This window comes from Ambystoma mexicanum, chromosome 9 (assembly GCF_040938575.1).
Source record: "Ambystoma mexicanum isolate Mex_15411 chromosome 9, UKY_AmexF1_1, whole genome shotgun sequence".
Taxonomy (NCBI): domain Eukaryota; kingdom Metazoa; phylum Chordata; class Amphibia; order Caudata; family Ambystomatidae; genus Ambystoma; species Ambystoma mexicanum.
This window is the reverse complement of record NC_090931.1, coordinates 784903610-784920195: the sequence shown is the minus strand read 5'-3', so window position 1 is coordinate 784920195 and position 16586 is coordinate 784903610. Positions and strand designations below refer to the sequence as shown.

Here is a 16586-nt window from a genome sequence, read left to right as displayed (position 1 = left end):
CCTCTGGACTAAGGATAAATCCCAGATAGTGCAGAGGTAACATGAAACAAACATTTTTCAGGCTTGACTAAGAGGTGATATTCCCGGAGTCTTTGTAGAACTGCCTTTACATGTCCTTCATGCTTCAGAGGGTCCTTGGAAAAAATCAATATGTCGTCCAGATAGACAATGAAGAAGAGAAACAACATGTCAGAGAACACCCTATCCACAAAACGTTGGAATACTGCTGGGGTGTTGGCTAGTCCAAAGGGCATGACCAGGTACTCGTAATGGCCAAAGGGTGTTCTAAAGGTGGTCTTCCACTCGTCTCCTTCCCGGATACGGATCAAATGGTAGGCACCCCTGAGATCCAATTTGGTGAATATTACTGCACCTCTCATGGCTTCCAGGATATCCAATATCAAGGGTAGTGGGTATCGGTCCTTAAGAGTGCATTGATTTAGGCCACGATAATCGAGGCAAGGTCTAAGTTCCTGGGTGTCTTTCTTAGGAACAAAGAACAATGATGCGCCTGCTGGTGACTTTGAGGGTCTTATGGTACCGTTTTCAAGGTTTGTATCCAGATATTCTTTGAGGGCCTTTTTCTCAGGTTCGGAAAGGATAAACATCCTACCGAAAGGGATCACTGCCGAGGGTTCTGTTTCAATTGCGCAGTCTTCGGGTCTGTGTGGAGGTAAGGCCTGGACTATGGCAGTTGAAAAGACATCGGTGAATCCTTGGTAGGCCTCTGGAACCTGTATTATATTGGAAACCATGAGTGGAGTTTCTTGCTCCTTGGGTGGTTCCTCAGGCGGTGTTAAAGGAAGTTCCAGGGATAGACAATGAGACATACAAAACTCAGAGCCTAGGAATAGTGTTCCTGCTGTCCAGTTTATATACGGATTGTGTTTTTGTAACCAGGGCATACCCAATACCATGGGGTAGTGAGCAGACTTAATGATATTGAATCTGATTAGCTCTTGATGGTGGTTTATTGAGAGCTGGATTTCCTTGGTCTGTAGGATTATGGGCCCTGAACTGAGGGGTCTTCCATCGATGGCTTCCACAGGCTGCATGGTGCTTCGTGCCTCATATGGGATTTGATGACTGACAACCCATTCCTGATCTATGAAGATTCCCATAGCTCCACAGTTAACCAAGCCCAGAATGGGGCAGATCTTACTCTTTGAGGGTGAAAGAAATGCCTGGAGAACGACCAGTTTGTTTCGTCCAGGAGAGTTCAAAGATGGAATTGATGTGGAGAAAATATCTCTCTCCCGAATATCTGCTCAATTTAAGATCGGGAGCTGGCGTTTCCCGAACACCGAGGAGGTGCCAGAGGACATTCCCTGACCAAATGTTTGTCTGAAGCCCAATACATACACAAACCCGTATGAATCCTCCTCAACCTTTCTTGAGGTGATATGGGTCCACGAAAGGCTCCAATTTGCATGGGTTCTGGTTCTGGGGCTGGGCTTGGGTTTGCGTCCGTTCTGGCTGTGCTCTCAAAGGACGTCTTGGGTGGGTTTCCTCTGGATTTCTTCTTTTCAGCCTTCCTTTCCTGGATGTGAAAGTCTATTTGCAAGGCCATGTCCATTAGTGCTTGGAATGAATTTGGTCGAGCCACCCTGGCCAGTTCATCCTTGATCTCATCGTTCAGGCCTCTCCTGAACAGGGTAAAACTAGCCTCAGAGGACCAGTCTGCTTCCTTAGCCAATTGTTTAAATCTGGTCACATACGTGAGCATATCTTGGGAGCCCTGTTGAAAGTCCAGCATGCGTTCTTGGGCAGTAGAGACCTGCTCTGGACGGTCAAACATGTCTTTAAGGGCCTGTATGAACCCATCATAGTCATCTAGGAGGGCATCGCCAGAATTAACAAGGGGTGTTGCCCAAGTTAAGGCGTTGCCGGAAAGGTGGGATATAATGAAACCCACCTTAGCCCTAGGAGTCGAGAAATAATAAGGCTTGAAGGTAAAGTGGACCAGGCATGAATCCAGGTATCCGCAAAGTGTTTTTGCCAAACCATCATACTTGTCAACAATACCGCCCAACAGGGCACCCTCCTTTGTAGCAGAATCCCGGGATAAGACCAATTGTTTGAGCGCAGGGTTTTCCGCCTTAAGATTTTGGACCTCGGTTGATAATTCTTGCATGCGTCGCATGAAGTCCTACACGGCGGCTTCCATCTCGTTTTTAGGTTCGATGGGGTGGCGTCTCAAACTGTCAAGGAGCTCCCCCCTTCTCACCTGGGTCCGGTGTTTGCCGGTATCTTCGATCGCTGCCCTCTTGCGAACGCTCCTGGTCTTGAACAGTGCTGCTCCAGTCTCGTGTGGTTCCAGGTTGCGTTTAGTTCTGGGAACGCAGAGTCCAGGAATCCGGGAGTCTGGGAAAGGCTAGTAATGCTCGGAATCAGGAAGGGGGAAAGGGTCAGGAGCGGGTAATAGCACTGGGACAAAGGAAACAATACCGCGAGCTACAAACACCCGTCTGAGGCTACTCTGCAATAGCATTGAGACGCGCGGAGCCGCGGTCTATAATTAGATCACGCCGTGTTCAGCGCATGGAGTGAGCAAGGGCTTCAGCTCTGGACGGCCATGTTGGAAGTAGTACGGAATGTAAGCCCCGTTGAGACAAGGACCAGGAGGTCCAAAAGGGGCGTGATCTGAAGTTCATGACACCTTTATATATTTATTTAATGTTTTCAGTGTTATAGTCCGCAGTGAAATGTAATGTTTTTTCGATAAATTGACTGGGTACCCAAATATCATCCCTAAAGTGACACTGGGAAAAGGTGTATATATGTATATATATTTACATATGAGTATTATTACAATGCAATACAAAAGAATGGTCTGTGAATTATAACTTCTCGAATCAGTGTGCAGTTAGGGAGCAGTTGTATGTTGGAGCTTCTACTACAGCCAGGGACAGACAGGATGTATCAATCAATATCTTTCAAAGTAGCATATGTTACAGTTAATATGGCATTATTTTGTGGGAAATATGGATGTAAACCAGAGCAATTATTTCAATCAGATCAAAATATTGGCCACTGAGTATTTTTTGAGGGGTTGGGGGTGCCCCAGACAAGGTTATAAACATGCATGAACTGTTTCACACTGTAGGATGTAAAGCCCACATATGTATATATATATTCAGTAAAAAAACTTTGTTAAAGGGACGTTATGGTTAAGTTGCGCTACTAAAAACCTATGAAATTCAGTGAAAAAACTTTGTTAAAGGGACGTTATGGTTCCAAGTAAAACCGAAAAACCCTTGAAATTCGCCAGTTATGGCAACCATAACTCGCGCCACCACCGTGCACTGCTAAGACTAACACCCACGACATCAAAGATGACATCACAAATGTCATTGATGACATCACTGATGACATCACATGTCTGGCTCACTCTTTTTTTCTTTTGCTGACATATGTAGGCCACATGGTTTTCTTCAGTAACAGTCAGAAACTAAAAATTGTATTTTATTTGTAGACGTATCCTACAAGTAGGTTCTTATAGTAATTCCCTTAGAGTCTAGTCACATCATATGAAACATATACATAGGGGAAGACACAAGATTTAAAGACAGCATTATTTTCATGCAAATAAATGATTGCTCTGTTTCAAAGCTGCTATTTACCCTATGTATATGTATATTGGTATGTGTTCTTGTCTCTTTGTGTTTTGTCTATAGTAATGCAATTATGTAATATATGGGTTTTATTAGCTACTTATTACATATTTCACAGTACACAAAAATCTATTAAGAAAACAATTATCATTTCATTATTCAACATATTAACATTACGAATATTATACCTTCATCTTGTACGCTGCACACAATGCTATGTTTCTACATTAGTAGCTTAGTATACTAGATAGAACCCCATAATAGAATGCTATTTATATCCATGCATCATTCAATGCACTAATTAGGGTATGATATTTATTGCAATGATCCTTGACACTTTTTTTGCAACATTATAATAAGAATCCCTTGTACACATATTTCATGAAAAGTACATACACATGTGATGTCATCAGTGATGTGATCAATGACATTTGTGATGTCATCTTTGATGTCGTGGGTGTTAGTCTTAGCAGTCCACGGTGGTGGCGCGAGTAATGGTTGCTTAGCTTACAATAACTGGCGAATTTCAAGGGTTTTTCGGTTTTACTTGGAACTATAACGTCTCTTTAAAAAAGTTTTTTTTACTGAATTTCATAGGTTTTTAGCAGCGCAACTTAACCATAACGTTCCTTTAACAAAGTTTTTTTACTGAATTTCATAGGTTTTTAGTAGCGCAACTTAACCATAACGTCCCTTTAACAAAGTTTTTTTTACTGAATTTCATAGGTTTTTAGTAGCACAACTTAACCATAACGTCCCTTAACAACGTTTTTTTACTGAATTTCATAGGTTTTTATTAGTGCAACGTAACCATAACGTCCTTTTCAATGGAGGAAGACCATTAGCATCCTAGGTTCTCAAAGTGGGAACCTGGGGTGGTAAAAAAAAGATTTTTCTTCCCAAACCGGGACGCCGCAGGCAGGCGTCACGGTGTAGGAAGGAAAATCTTTTACCAAATCTTTTACCAAGGGAAGGCAGGATGCATAAAGAGAACACAAAATGGCATCGGCGGGGGGTCGGGAAAACCAGGAGAGAGACACGGGGCATGAGCAGGGGGTGGAAAGAAGGGTGACACGGGGCATGAGCGGGAAAGAAGGGAGACACGGGGCATGAGCGGGGGTGGGGGGGAAGAAGGGAGACACGGGGCATGAGCGGGAAAGAAGGGAGACACGGGGCATGAGCGGGGGTTGGCGGGCAACAGGAGAGAGACACGGGGCATGAGCGGGGGGTGGGGGACACAGGAGACAGACACGGGGCATGAGCGGGGGTGGGGGGAACAGGAGACAGACACGGGGCATGAGCAGGGGGTGGGGGGAACAACAGAGAGACACGGGGCATGAGCGGGGGGTGGGGGGGCAACAGGAGACAGACACAGGGCATGAGCGGGGTGGGCCCAACAGGAGAGAGACACGGGGCATGAGCGGGGGGTGGGGAGAACAGGAGACAGACACGGGGCATGAGCGGGGGGTGGGGAGAACAGGAGACAGACATGGGGCATGAGCGGGGGATGGGGGGAACAGGAGACAGATACGGGGCATGAGTGGGGGGGGCAACAGGAGATAGACACGGGGCATGAGCGGGGAGTGGGGGGTACAGGAGACAGACACGGGGCATGGGTGGGGGGCAACAGGAGACAGACACGGGGCATGAGCGGGGGGGTGGGGGGAACAGGAGACAGACACGGGGCATGAGCGGGGGGTGGGGGGAAAAGAAGACAGACACGGGGCATGAGCAGGGGGTTGGGGGGCAACAGGAGAGAGACACAGGGCATGAGCGGGGGGTGAGGGTACAGGAGACAGACACGGGGCATGAGCAGGGGGTGGGGGGGCAACAGGAGAGAGACACGGGGCATGAGCGGGGTGGTGGGGGGTACAGGAGACAGACACGGGGCATGAGCGGGGGTGGGGGGCAACAGGAGAGAGACACGGGGCATGAGCGGGTGGGGGACACAGGAGATAGACACGGGGCATGAGCAGGGGGGCAACAGGAGAGAGACATGGGGCATGAGCGGGTGGGGGCAACAGGAGGCAGACACGGGGCATGAGCGGGAGGTGGGGGGTACAGGAGACAGACACGGGGCATGAGCGGGTGGTGGGGGGCAACAGGAGAGAGACACGGGGCATGAGCGGGGGGTGGGGGGAACAGGAGACAGACACAGGGCATGAGCGGGGGGTGGGGGCACAACAGAGACAGACACGGGGCATGAGCGGGGGGTGGGGGGCAACAGGAGACAGACACGGGGCATGAGCAGGGGGTGGGGGGCAACAGGAGACAGACACGGGGCATGAGTGGGGGGTGGGGGGCAACCCGAGACAGACACGGGGCATGAGCGGGGGGTGGGGGGAACAGGAGACAGACACGGGGCATGAGCGGGGGGTGGGGAGAACAGGAGACTGACACGGGGCATGAGCAGGGGGTGGGGGGCAACAGGAGACAGACACGGGGCATGAACGGGGGGTGGGGGGCAACAGGAGAGACACGGGGCATGAGCGGGGAGTGGGGGGAACAGGAGACAGACACGGGGCATGAGCGAGGGATGGGGGGAACAGGAGACAGACACGGGGCATGAGCGGGGGTGGGGGGAACAGAAGACAGACATGGGGCATGAGCAGGGGGTTGGGGGGCAACAGGAGAGAGACACGGGGCATGAGCGGGGGGTGAGGGTACAGGAGACAGAACCGGGCATGAGCAGGGGGTGGGGGGCAACAGGAGAGAGACACGGGGCATGAGCGGGGTGGTGGGGGGGTACAGGAGACAGACACGGGGCATGAGCGGGGGTGGGGGGCAACAGGAGAGAGACACGGGGCATGAGCGGGTGGAAGACACAGGAGATAGACACGGGGCATGAGCAGGGGGGGCAACAGGAGAGAGACATGGGGAATGAGCGGGTGGGGGCAACAGGAGGCAGACACGGGGCATGAGCAGGGGGTGGAGGGTACAGGAGACAGACACGGGGCATGAGCGGGTGGTGGGGGGCAACAGGAGAGAGACACAGGGCATGAGCGGGGGTGGGGGGAACAGGAGACAGACACGGGGCATGAGCGGGGGGTGGGGGCACAACAGACAGACACGGGGCATGAGCGGGGGGTGGGGGGGCAACAGGAGACAGACACGGGGCATGAGCAGGGGGTGGGGGACAACAGGAGACAGACATGGGGCATGAGCGGGGGGTGGGGGGCAACAGGAGACAGACACTGGGCATGAGTGGGGGGTGGGGGGCAACCCGAGACAGACACGGGGCATGAGCGGGGGGTGGGGGGAACAGGAGACAGACACGGGGCATGAGCGGGGGGTGGGGAGAACAGGAGACTGACACGGGGCATGAGCAGGGGGTGGGGGGCAACAGGAGACAGACACGGGGCATGAACGGGGGTGGGGGGCAACAGGAGAGACACGGGGCATGAGTGGGGGGTGGGGGGAACAGAAGACAGACACGGGGCATGGGCGAGGGATGGGGGAACAGGAGACAGACACGGGGCATGAGTGGGGGGTGGGGGGAACAACAGACACGGGGCTTGAGCGGGGGGTGGGGATAACAGACACGGGGCATGAGCGGGTGGGTGGGGGTCAACAGGAGACAGACACGGGGCATGAGTGGGGGGTGGGAGGAACTGGAGACAGACACAGGGCATGAGCGGGGGGTGGGGAGAACAGGAGACAGACACGGGGCATGAGCAGGGGGGTGGGGGGCAACAAGAGAGAGACACGGGGCATGAGCGGGTGGGGGGAACAGGAGACAGACACGGGGCATGAGCGGGTGGGGGAAACAGGAGACAGACACAGGGCATGAGCGGGGGTGGGAGGGAGGGGAGTGACACACGGGCCATGAGCGGGCGGGGGGTGGGGGCGGGGGTAGAGAGACACACGGGGCATGAGCAGGGGTGGGGGGGAGGGAGAGAGACACACGGGGCATGAGCTGTGGGTGCGGGGGAGGGGGGAGAGACACACGGGGCATGAGTGGGGGGTGGGGGGGAGGGGGAGAGACACGGGGCATGAGCGGGGGGGTGGGGGGAGAGAGAGAGACGCACAGGGCATGAGCGGGGGGTGGGGGGAGGGGAGAGACACACGGGGCATGAGCGGGGGTGGAGGGGAGAGACACATGGGATATGAGCGGGGGGTGGGGGGAGGGAGAGAGACACATGGGGCATGAGCGGGGGGTGCGTGGAAGGAGAGAGACACACGGGGCATGAGCAGGGGTTGTGGGGAGGGAGAGAGACACACGGGGCATGAGCGGGGGGTGGGGGGTAGGGGGAGAGACACACGGGGCATGAGCGGGGGGTGGGGAGAGGGAGAGAGACACACGGGGCATGAGAGGGGGGTGGGGGGAGGGAGATAGAGACACACGGGGCATGAGCGGGGGTGGGGGCAGGCAACAGACACACGGGGCATGAGCGGGGGGTGGGGGGAGGGAGAGAGACACATGGGGCATGAGCGGGGGGTGGGGGGAGGGGGAGAGACACACGGGGCATGAGCGGGGGGTGGGGGGGAGGGGGAGAGACACACGGGGCATGAGCGGGGGGTGGGGGGAGGGAGAGAGACACACAGGGCATGAGCGGGGGTTGGGGGAGGGGAGAGAGACACACGGGGCATGAGCAGGGGGTGGGGGGGAGGGGAGAGAAACACGGGGCATGAGCGGGGGGTGGGGGGAGGGAGAGAGAGAGAGAGACACATGGGGCATGAGCGGGGGGTGGGGGGGTTGTTATGTCAGGAGACAAACAAAAACACGGACATGAGTTTGTGCGGCAGATCCCGCTCCTCGGCCCTCCGCTGGCCACCGTGTGCGATGGCGTGAGCGGGGGGCCGGAGGAACAGGGGAGACACGGAGCATGAGCGGGGGTGGGGGACAGGAAGGACACACAGGGCATGAGCGGGGGTGGGGGGGACAGAAAGGACACACGGGGCATGAGCGGGGGGTGGGAGGAACAGGAGACAGACACGCTCCTGCTGACCTGACAAAGCCTCTCATGCGGGAAAGAAAGATGGCGGGCGTCTCTGAAGCCAGACGCACTGCACGCTTTCACCGCATCCAATGAGAGAGCACGTCAGATGTCCGCGGACATCACGCAAGCTGCTTGCCCAATCACTGTCCTGTCCGCGGGGCGAACAGGGAAGTGTGTCCGCGAAGCGAACACAGATATCACTATTTTTTTTTACCTACTCTTTGGTCATTTTAAAAACAACTACTGGACGAATTTTCACCAAATTTGCAAAAGCACGCTTTCGGGACCAAGCCGCTGCTCCTGGTCCAAATTTGTTGAAAATCCATCCAGCGGTTTGGGCTGTAGGCGCGAGCAAATTTTTTTTCCCATTCAGTCTATGGGAAAAAACAGAAATTTTGGGACCCCCACTATAACCTTTCCCCCCTGGACAAATCCTCACCAATCTTTGTAAAAAAATTCAGAGTGGGCCATATACTTTTTTAGCAAAGGTTGGTGAGGATTCGTCCATAGGGGGCGAAGTTATAAGCCGCCCAAAAAGTGCTCTTCCTATGGAAACAGCAACTTAACCATAACTACATGGCCACTACTGTTTTCAGAATTTAGCTCATGCATACAACTTTGTTTAGCAAACACTTGGTATTATACAACATTACCTCACATACAAATTATCCTGTACATATATCACTGATCCTATCGATTATGCAACGGCATTGGCAACAATGAGGTACACCATTTCTCCCACCAGCAGTAACATTACATATATACCACCCGCCATTACTTCAAACGAGGTCCCTTGGTGACGTCCAATACACCTGTATACATTAATAACGGTCTGTTCCTATTGCCAAATCACTGCATGTTTAGGGGGTGTTTGGTCGGTCATCAACGTAAGGTGACTTACTCAATGTATGATATATGGCAAGTAGATCTAGAACTCTCCAAATGGCAAGGGTTCTAGTAAAGACATATGAACGGCTCCTATTCAATCGTGATGCATGAATCATAGTGAGCCTGGTATAGTACATGCATACATGAATAAAAACAAGTGTGAAACTTAGAAATTGTAGTCACTACTTTCAATATTATGGCTGCATTGGCTTTCTCTTTAGAGAGTGACTCTATTTATATTAATCTCAGCTTCTTAAGGGAAATCTTAGTTCCATTGGCACCGTAACTCTGACATTTCATTACAAATAATACCTTATCCAATCTCTTTTGTTCAATCATTATTAGTTGTGATGACAGGCGCCCTCATTTTGGCGCCATTGTTATTGGCAACAGTGATTATATCCTTAACCCTCTCTCCCTCTATATATACATATAAGTGGAAAACAAAACAACGTTTAAAAAGAGCTAATGATACTACTAATGAAAAGGCAAAATGTGTAAATGTCTGATGTGATCTTTGGAGTCTGGCGTGGTGTCCGGGTAAGGGGAACTGGTTCCTGTGGTGTCTGTCCATCGATCTAAATATCTATCTGCCAGTCTTCTTATTGATCTATCTATCTCTCTGAGATGACCAGGAATGGTCATTTTGGGGGCAATGATACTTTTGTGTTTTCTCACCTTGTGTTTGATATTCTATCAGTTGATGAGAAGGATAATGTGCGATGATGGATAGTCATTCCAGACACAGTGCTACTTTTGAAGCCCACCCCTCCAATGTGCCAGCAGTGCAGTGAATGGAATGGATGATGAATGGTCATTCTGGACATACTGCTACATTTGATGACGTCGCTGTGGGATGACTGATTAAACAGATAACTATAGACCTGATGTGCAGGTCTGACTATAACGATACAATTCTTTCAAGATACATCCATGAAACATCCCAAAATCTGCATATATATATATATATATATATATATATATGATACAGTCAGTGATAGTGATAGTAATTCCTTAGCTATGGTAAAGTTGGTCTCCAAAAAATAACACTTTTTCACATATTTTCATTTTTTCTATTAATAATGTACTACAATCAAGTAAAATTACTTTGTACATAACAATATATATCACATCATCAACACATGATAGTTCCTCATAATCATACAATGAAAAAACACATTAACAAAATCAAATACTGTTAAAATCGCATCCCAAAATGTTACCATGTAACACATTGACAAAATCAAATACTGTTAAAATCGCATCCCAAAATGTTACCATGTAACACATTAACAAAATCAAATACTGTTAAAATCGTAATACAAAAGATTTGTGTCATACCCACCCTTAAAAGAACCCATAGCCTATCTTGACAGCTAAGATCAATCACATTATCAAATTACTTTAAAAATGTCTTCCGTAAAATGATAAACCTTCACATCCCATGAGTAGATGCCTCGTAGTTTCAATAGTATGTTCCCCGTGCAATCTACATAGCCTCCCAGTATGAGTAACCCCCAACCTAGCCCCTTCAATCTGTGAAGAGGGTGCCGTATTAAATTTTATGTTTAAATACAAATGAATAGTGTATTGTTGGAAATTCAGTAAAGCATCTAGGCACAGCACTTCTATGCAGGTAATATTACAGATATTCCCTGCAGTTTACTTTAGTGCCTAACTTGATCAATGAATTTTCAAGGTTACTTTCACTTACAATTCTTCGGACCATCCGCTTATAGACCAGTTGTACTGGATGTTCCACCAATAATATGGCCCATTGTTCATAATTCAGAAATAACTGTTTCATGGTAGATACCTGTGCAAATGTTGACATGTTCAAGTAAGACTGAACCAGTTGGTGTAACAAGGTGCTTGCCTTAGCACAAAGAAGCTTCCTATGAAACACATGTTTTTCCGACATAACGTCCAGGAGCTAGAATACAGATCGCACTCCAATCTAAGTTATTTCATAAGGCAGGATCTAGGTAATCGTAGCAAAGATCGTAAGACCTTACCCTCCAGTGTCTCCAACTTAACCTCATAGTTCCTTTCCCACACCTCAGCTCCATAGATCATATGGTCAAGCAATTTGGCTCTATTAATTGTCAAAACAGATTTTAACGAGGTACCTCCCTGATTCCCAACAAACCTATTTAAAGCCCCTAGCAATTGTATTGTTTTTAAGTACACCAATTGCCAATGCAGGGACCAGTTCAGTTTGTTGTCTATCAAAAGTCCCATATATTTTTATATAACCACCTGTTCTAACTGAGACTGATCTTCCAGATATCTTCCAGATATAGCTCTTAACTTTAACATTTGGCGGCGAAAAGGACAGGATCTTAGATTTCTTAATATTGCTCTGGAGCCCATTACATCTGGCATATACTGACCTAAAGCTTCCAGACGTATTTGAATCCCCAGTGGAGTGCAATCGAGGACAAGCGGATCACGTGTGTACCCCAGCCATGAGACTGAGGTACTCCCATATTTTACTGGACAGGTATTTGGTAGATCTAAGGCAACATCCAAGTCGGCTAAATACAGATTGAATAGAGTGGGGGCCAGAATGCATTCCTGCCTCACCACCTACAAGCAGGAATCTGCTCAGATCCCCCATCCCCACTCCTTCCAATCTGATCCTGACAAGTGTGTCAGTGTGCCGCAAAGTTATCATATGTAGTAGACCTGTTGGTATATTCCAAGCCTTTAGCTTTTGCCATAAGCGTTCTCTAAATATGGTGTCAAAAGCAGCTTTAAATCTATAAAAGCAGTGTAAATTGTCTGCCTACGACAAGGCCAAGCATGTTGGACAATGGTAAGAAAGGTGCACATCTATCTAATGTGCTAGAAAAAACCTGTTTACCAGTCATCCAAATTCTCAAATCTTGCAATAAGGTCCTGACAAGTATTTTCGAAGGAATATCTAAGACAAAATACGATAGTTCCTTGGATCTTTCTTGACCCCGTCTTAAAAAGGGGGACGATCTCATTGTCCCTCTATGATGATGGAATAGTACCACTGGAACTAATAGCTTGATATAAACAAAGCAATGCTTTTGCACACAGCATTGGGTTCGTTTTTACTAAGGCATTGCAAGTCCCATCCGGATCAACCGCTCGAGAATTCTTGAGCAATTTAATAATGGTCACCAGATCCATTAGGGTAATCTCACAACACCATGTAGCCTCAAGGGGATTAGTATACATCACTGACTCCATTGAGGCCCTCAAGGTCAGACTAATATAAATCAACCAATCATCAGCGGCAACACAATTTCCAATTGCCATGGCATTGTTTCCTGCATTTACCAATCTCCAAAAAGATTGCTATCATTATGAACAGCAGAACTAGACATTTGTAGCTAAACCACTTTATCCTATTGTTTAAAATACCATCCTAGCCACCTCTGGTAACCCCATTTCAGATCTTTCAGTCTTCCGTATATATTTTTCTACCTAGACTCAACAACACCTGTCATGTTACAAACTTTATCGACCTCCCGCCTATGCAGTCTCTTCCTTTCCTGAATTATTTTATCAAAAGACCTAGTGCAAGTAGCGTTTGTTATGACTTCTGGGCCCTCTTTCGCACTCTTCAGAATTACTACATGTGTGCTGATTGCCTTTACAGAACCCGCAAGGTCATCAATAGTTTTGCTATGGGATATACTACTGCTGTTGTTTACATTGTCCCCAAAATGACTTAATACACCAGAGGCAAATAAATTAGCCTTCTCAAGTCTAGGTGGATGTCAGGATAGCCCATTAGCCCCAGCATTTACTTGCATTGTCTAGATTCCCAAACTAATTGGGCCAGGGGGACGGTCTAACTCAACACAAAGTGGCATTTGATCACGCACGTCGCTAGAGAAAATGGCCATGTCATTGACCATATTTATACCAACTGATTTTGCAAAAATATAATCGATTGTACTAGCAGATTTGTGTCCAAATCTCACACATCCACGCGGATAGTCACCTGGAAAGCAGCCAATCAGCATCTTGAATCCATGCTGATAGAGAGCAGAAGCCCAGGAAAGGCTTTGTGTTCTTAGTGGGTGCAGAGCGAGCATCTTGTTCAAGCATTTCTGTATCTTCTGGGATAATATTATTAAAATCACTGCCAACAAATATTGGCGTGGACACCGAATAAATATTTAAAATATTTAAAATGTAATCTACATTGGCTGTGTGCATTACCATCCCAATGGGATCATATTCATTAATAACCACACAATCTCTTACCTTATCATTGTTTGTAGTTACATGGCCTGTTAATACCCTATTAAACTTAAGATCCAGTTTGCTAATGTTCCACATATTGCTCACTGAAATTATAAGTCCTCCTTTTGGGCATTCAACAGGACACTTTACAGCTGGGGCGTGAAAGGAGACTCTACTGTCGAATTCCGGGGAGTTCAACCAACCAAGATTCCTGCAGAAGTAAAATGAATAACAAAAGTATATGTTCAAGCAGTCCATCTTTATCGGAATAATGGGATGAGCCACTGGAATTCCATGAACAGAGTATGGATACATTCAAAAAATGAGATCGGCAACCATTGCCAATCCCCCTCCACAGCGTGTTGCATATTAGTATCATCAATAGTGGCCGCTAGCCATTTATCAATATTTTCAGATCTTATTTGACACCACAGATGTTGCACTCATAAAGTTGTGAGCATTACTGGGCACAGCACGCAAGTACTGCTCTTTAGCAAGTAGTCGAATATATTGGACTCTGGGATTTCCAAATTTCCATTTAGGCATTATGGCATTCCGACATTGGTAGCCCCTCTCAAAAAGAGTTTCACCTCATGTGCCATGATAAAATCAGTAAGTGTCGGCTGTGAACAGTATATTCGATCTAGGTAACTTACCCTGCTCCACCTGATCTACTATCAAGATATCATCAGCGGTAATACCTCTAAGAGGGAAAACACGCTGTAGAATCTGCAGAAAGGTGGCCCGGTTTAAGGGAGGATGTTGAAGGCGAGAGGTCAACGCCTTTCACATATTTATACCTGTTCAATGAAACTTCACAGAGCCTTCACCCACAAAGAATATAGATCCCACCTAAAGAGGTATTTTGGAAAGCTGATTGCAGTTCTGTAGAAGGGGGCAAAATTGTAGGGGAAAGCCAAAAATGTGCCTTTCCAATGCAAACTCCTATAGGGAATATTTGCTGTACACGTTTCAAGATTTGCTCCACTTTTTGCATTTGTGAATCAGATGTGAGTTCAATGGGTCTAAGTTGAGCTGCTCATGGGCATCTTCATGTTTGCTCCAGTGGAAACCTTTGAGAACCAGATACATGGTGTCTACACCCATGCTGTCCATGCCTTAAAGGCTACAGTGAAAATATTATCTTGTGTACACAGGGCTTTTTCCGCATGGGAATTGTATTCTAGTGGTTATGTTGACAGACCTACAACTATAGAGGACTGTCCATTTTGACATGATTTTGTGATCTTACTCCAATCACTTACTTCATGGTGCCTTCGCTCCCTTATCTGCAAGTGTTGAAAGTGAATTGAAGTCGGCTAACACAAGAATTAAGAACTGTGTAGAAAGGTGGATGTTGCATTAGTTTCCATACGTGATCAGAGATTTTAGGTGGGAATGGATTTAGTGACAACTGTTCTCAGAAATAGACCTATTAAGCATTTTACTTTATTTTTCATTGCTCCAGTCTGAAACCCAAGCTTTCTTCTTCTCTCTAGTTTTTCAGGACTCTTCAGGCCTATTTTTCCGGGCGTGGCCTTGATGTCGGAAAGTTCTCCAACAGTTTCTCCCTGGATAATGGAAGAACGATGCCGGTGTCTTACTACTCCGATCCCATCGCATCCGCATTTGCGGATTATGTAGGACAGAAACATTCTTCACCCAATTTCCTCAAGGGATGAAAGAAAAAGCAGCTGATAAGGTAAGACTCAGGGTATTTTGCACATCCTTGCCTTGATTTTTGTCCAACACTACCACCTTTCAGAATGAACTGGAGACTTATTTCCCTCCCTATTAATTAAATGCTGACACTGCACCAATGTTCCCTACATTACAGTAATGCGCGAGCATGCACTGCCCCATAAGACACGCATGTGCTTGATTTGGGATAGTGCACATTTTAGGCGCCCCTTTCTCAAATATACATTTGTAAAACAGGCAAACATTGAACCGATGAAAGACTTATGACCTTTACAACGTGAATTCTTTTATAAGAGTAGCAAATGTTATGTTCGGGATCAAGTTTCACTTGTTTGATGTTTTTCCATAGGGAATCATTAACGCTGGTCAGCAAATGTTCTTAGATTTTACTGCAAGCCCTACATACTAACATTCTATGGTGATGGGGAGATACATTACTCTTGGCCTTATAGAGCTGGATGATTGTTCCCCTATTTTGGTTCTGGATGTGGGGGCTCCCAAGGTTGGGCGTGGAGGGGGCTCATTAACTTCTATATTTGACAGTTATCATAAAATCACAACTCGCCTTTGGCTGTGGAATTCGTTGGTATATTTTAATATGGTTTGATGGTTTGTGCTCTTATGATGTGTGGACAGACAGGACGGCTTACCTTTGGATGATCTTCTTAGCACCTTTATGCTCAACCAAGCATATTCATTATTTGCTGGCCCCCTGAAACAGTCTTTGTCAAGACATTGTCAAATGAGCTCCTGGTACAGAAGAGTGACTTTTTGGGAGCTTCGCGATCAACCCAATTTAAACATTCTGCACCCAGACCAAAATGTGTGACATAAACGTATGATCTGCGTTAATTGCTCTGTGCTGACACACGCAAAGAAGCTGACACAATGCAAAGATCTTTTATTATCAAAATGATCATTTGTACTGTATTTATGTTTATTGTGGGGTTGGTTGTGAATTATGTCACAGCCGACGACCCATAGCAAAGGTCTCACAGTTTAACGGTTTTAGAGTGCAGCACATATGCCAAGTGTGATGAAATGCCATATTTATTCTGAGTGATGGCTGTAGGTTATGAGGTATCTTTGTTTTGTTGCCTTGTTGTGTGAACGCATGCTGCGACTGAACAAATAGTGAATCGCTCGTTCAGAGCTTTCTTTGTGTGTGACTCCAACTGCTCAAATTGAAGTTATTGCTGATAGATAAAGCACTCTC

At 47.5% G+C, this 16586-nt stretch overlaps 1 protein-coding gene across 1 annotated transcript in view; it reads left to right on the top strand.

Moving 5' to 3' along the window:
- C9H2orf66 (chromosome 9 C2orf66 homolog) overlaps window positions 1-16586 on the top strand; it is a 298410-nt gene that overhangs the window by 69339 nt on the left and 212485 nt on the right. Inside the window, exon 3 of the mRNA XM_069615723.1 lies at window positions 15169-15371. Coding sequence (XP_069471824.1) covers window positions 15169-15351 — 183 coding nt within the window. The 3' untranslated portion in view covers window positions 15352-15371. The remainder of the gene's footprint in view (window positions 1-15168; window positions 15372-16586) is intronic.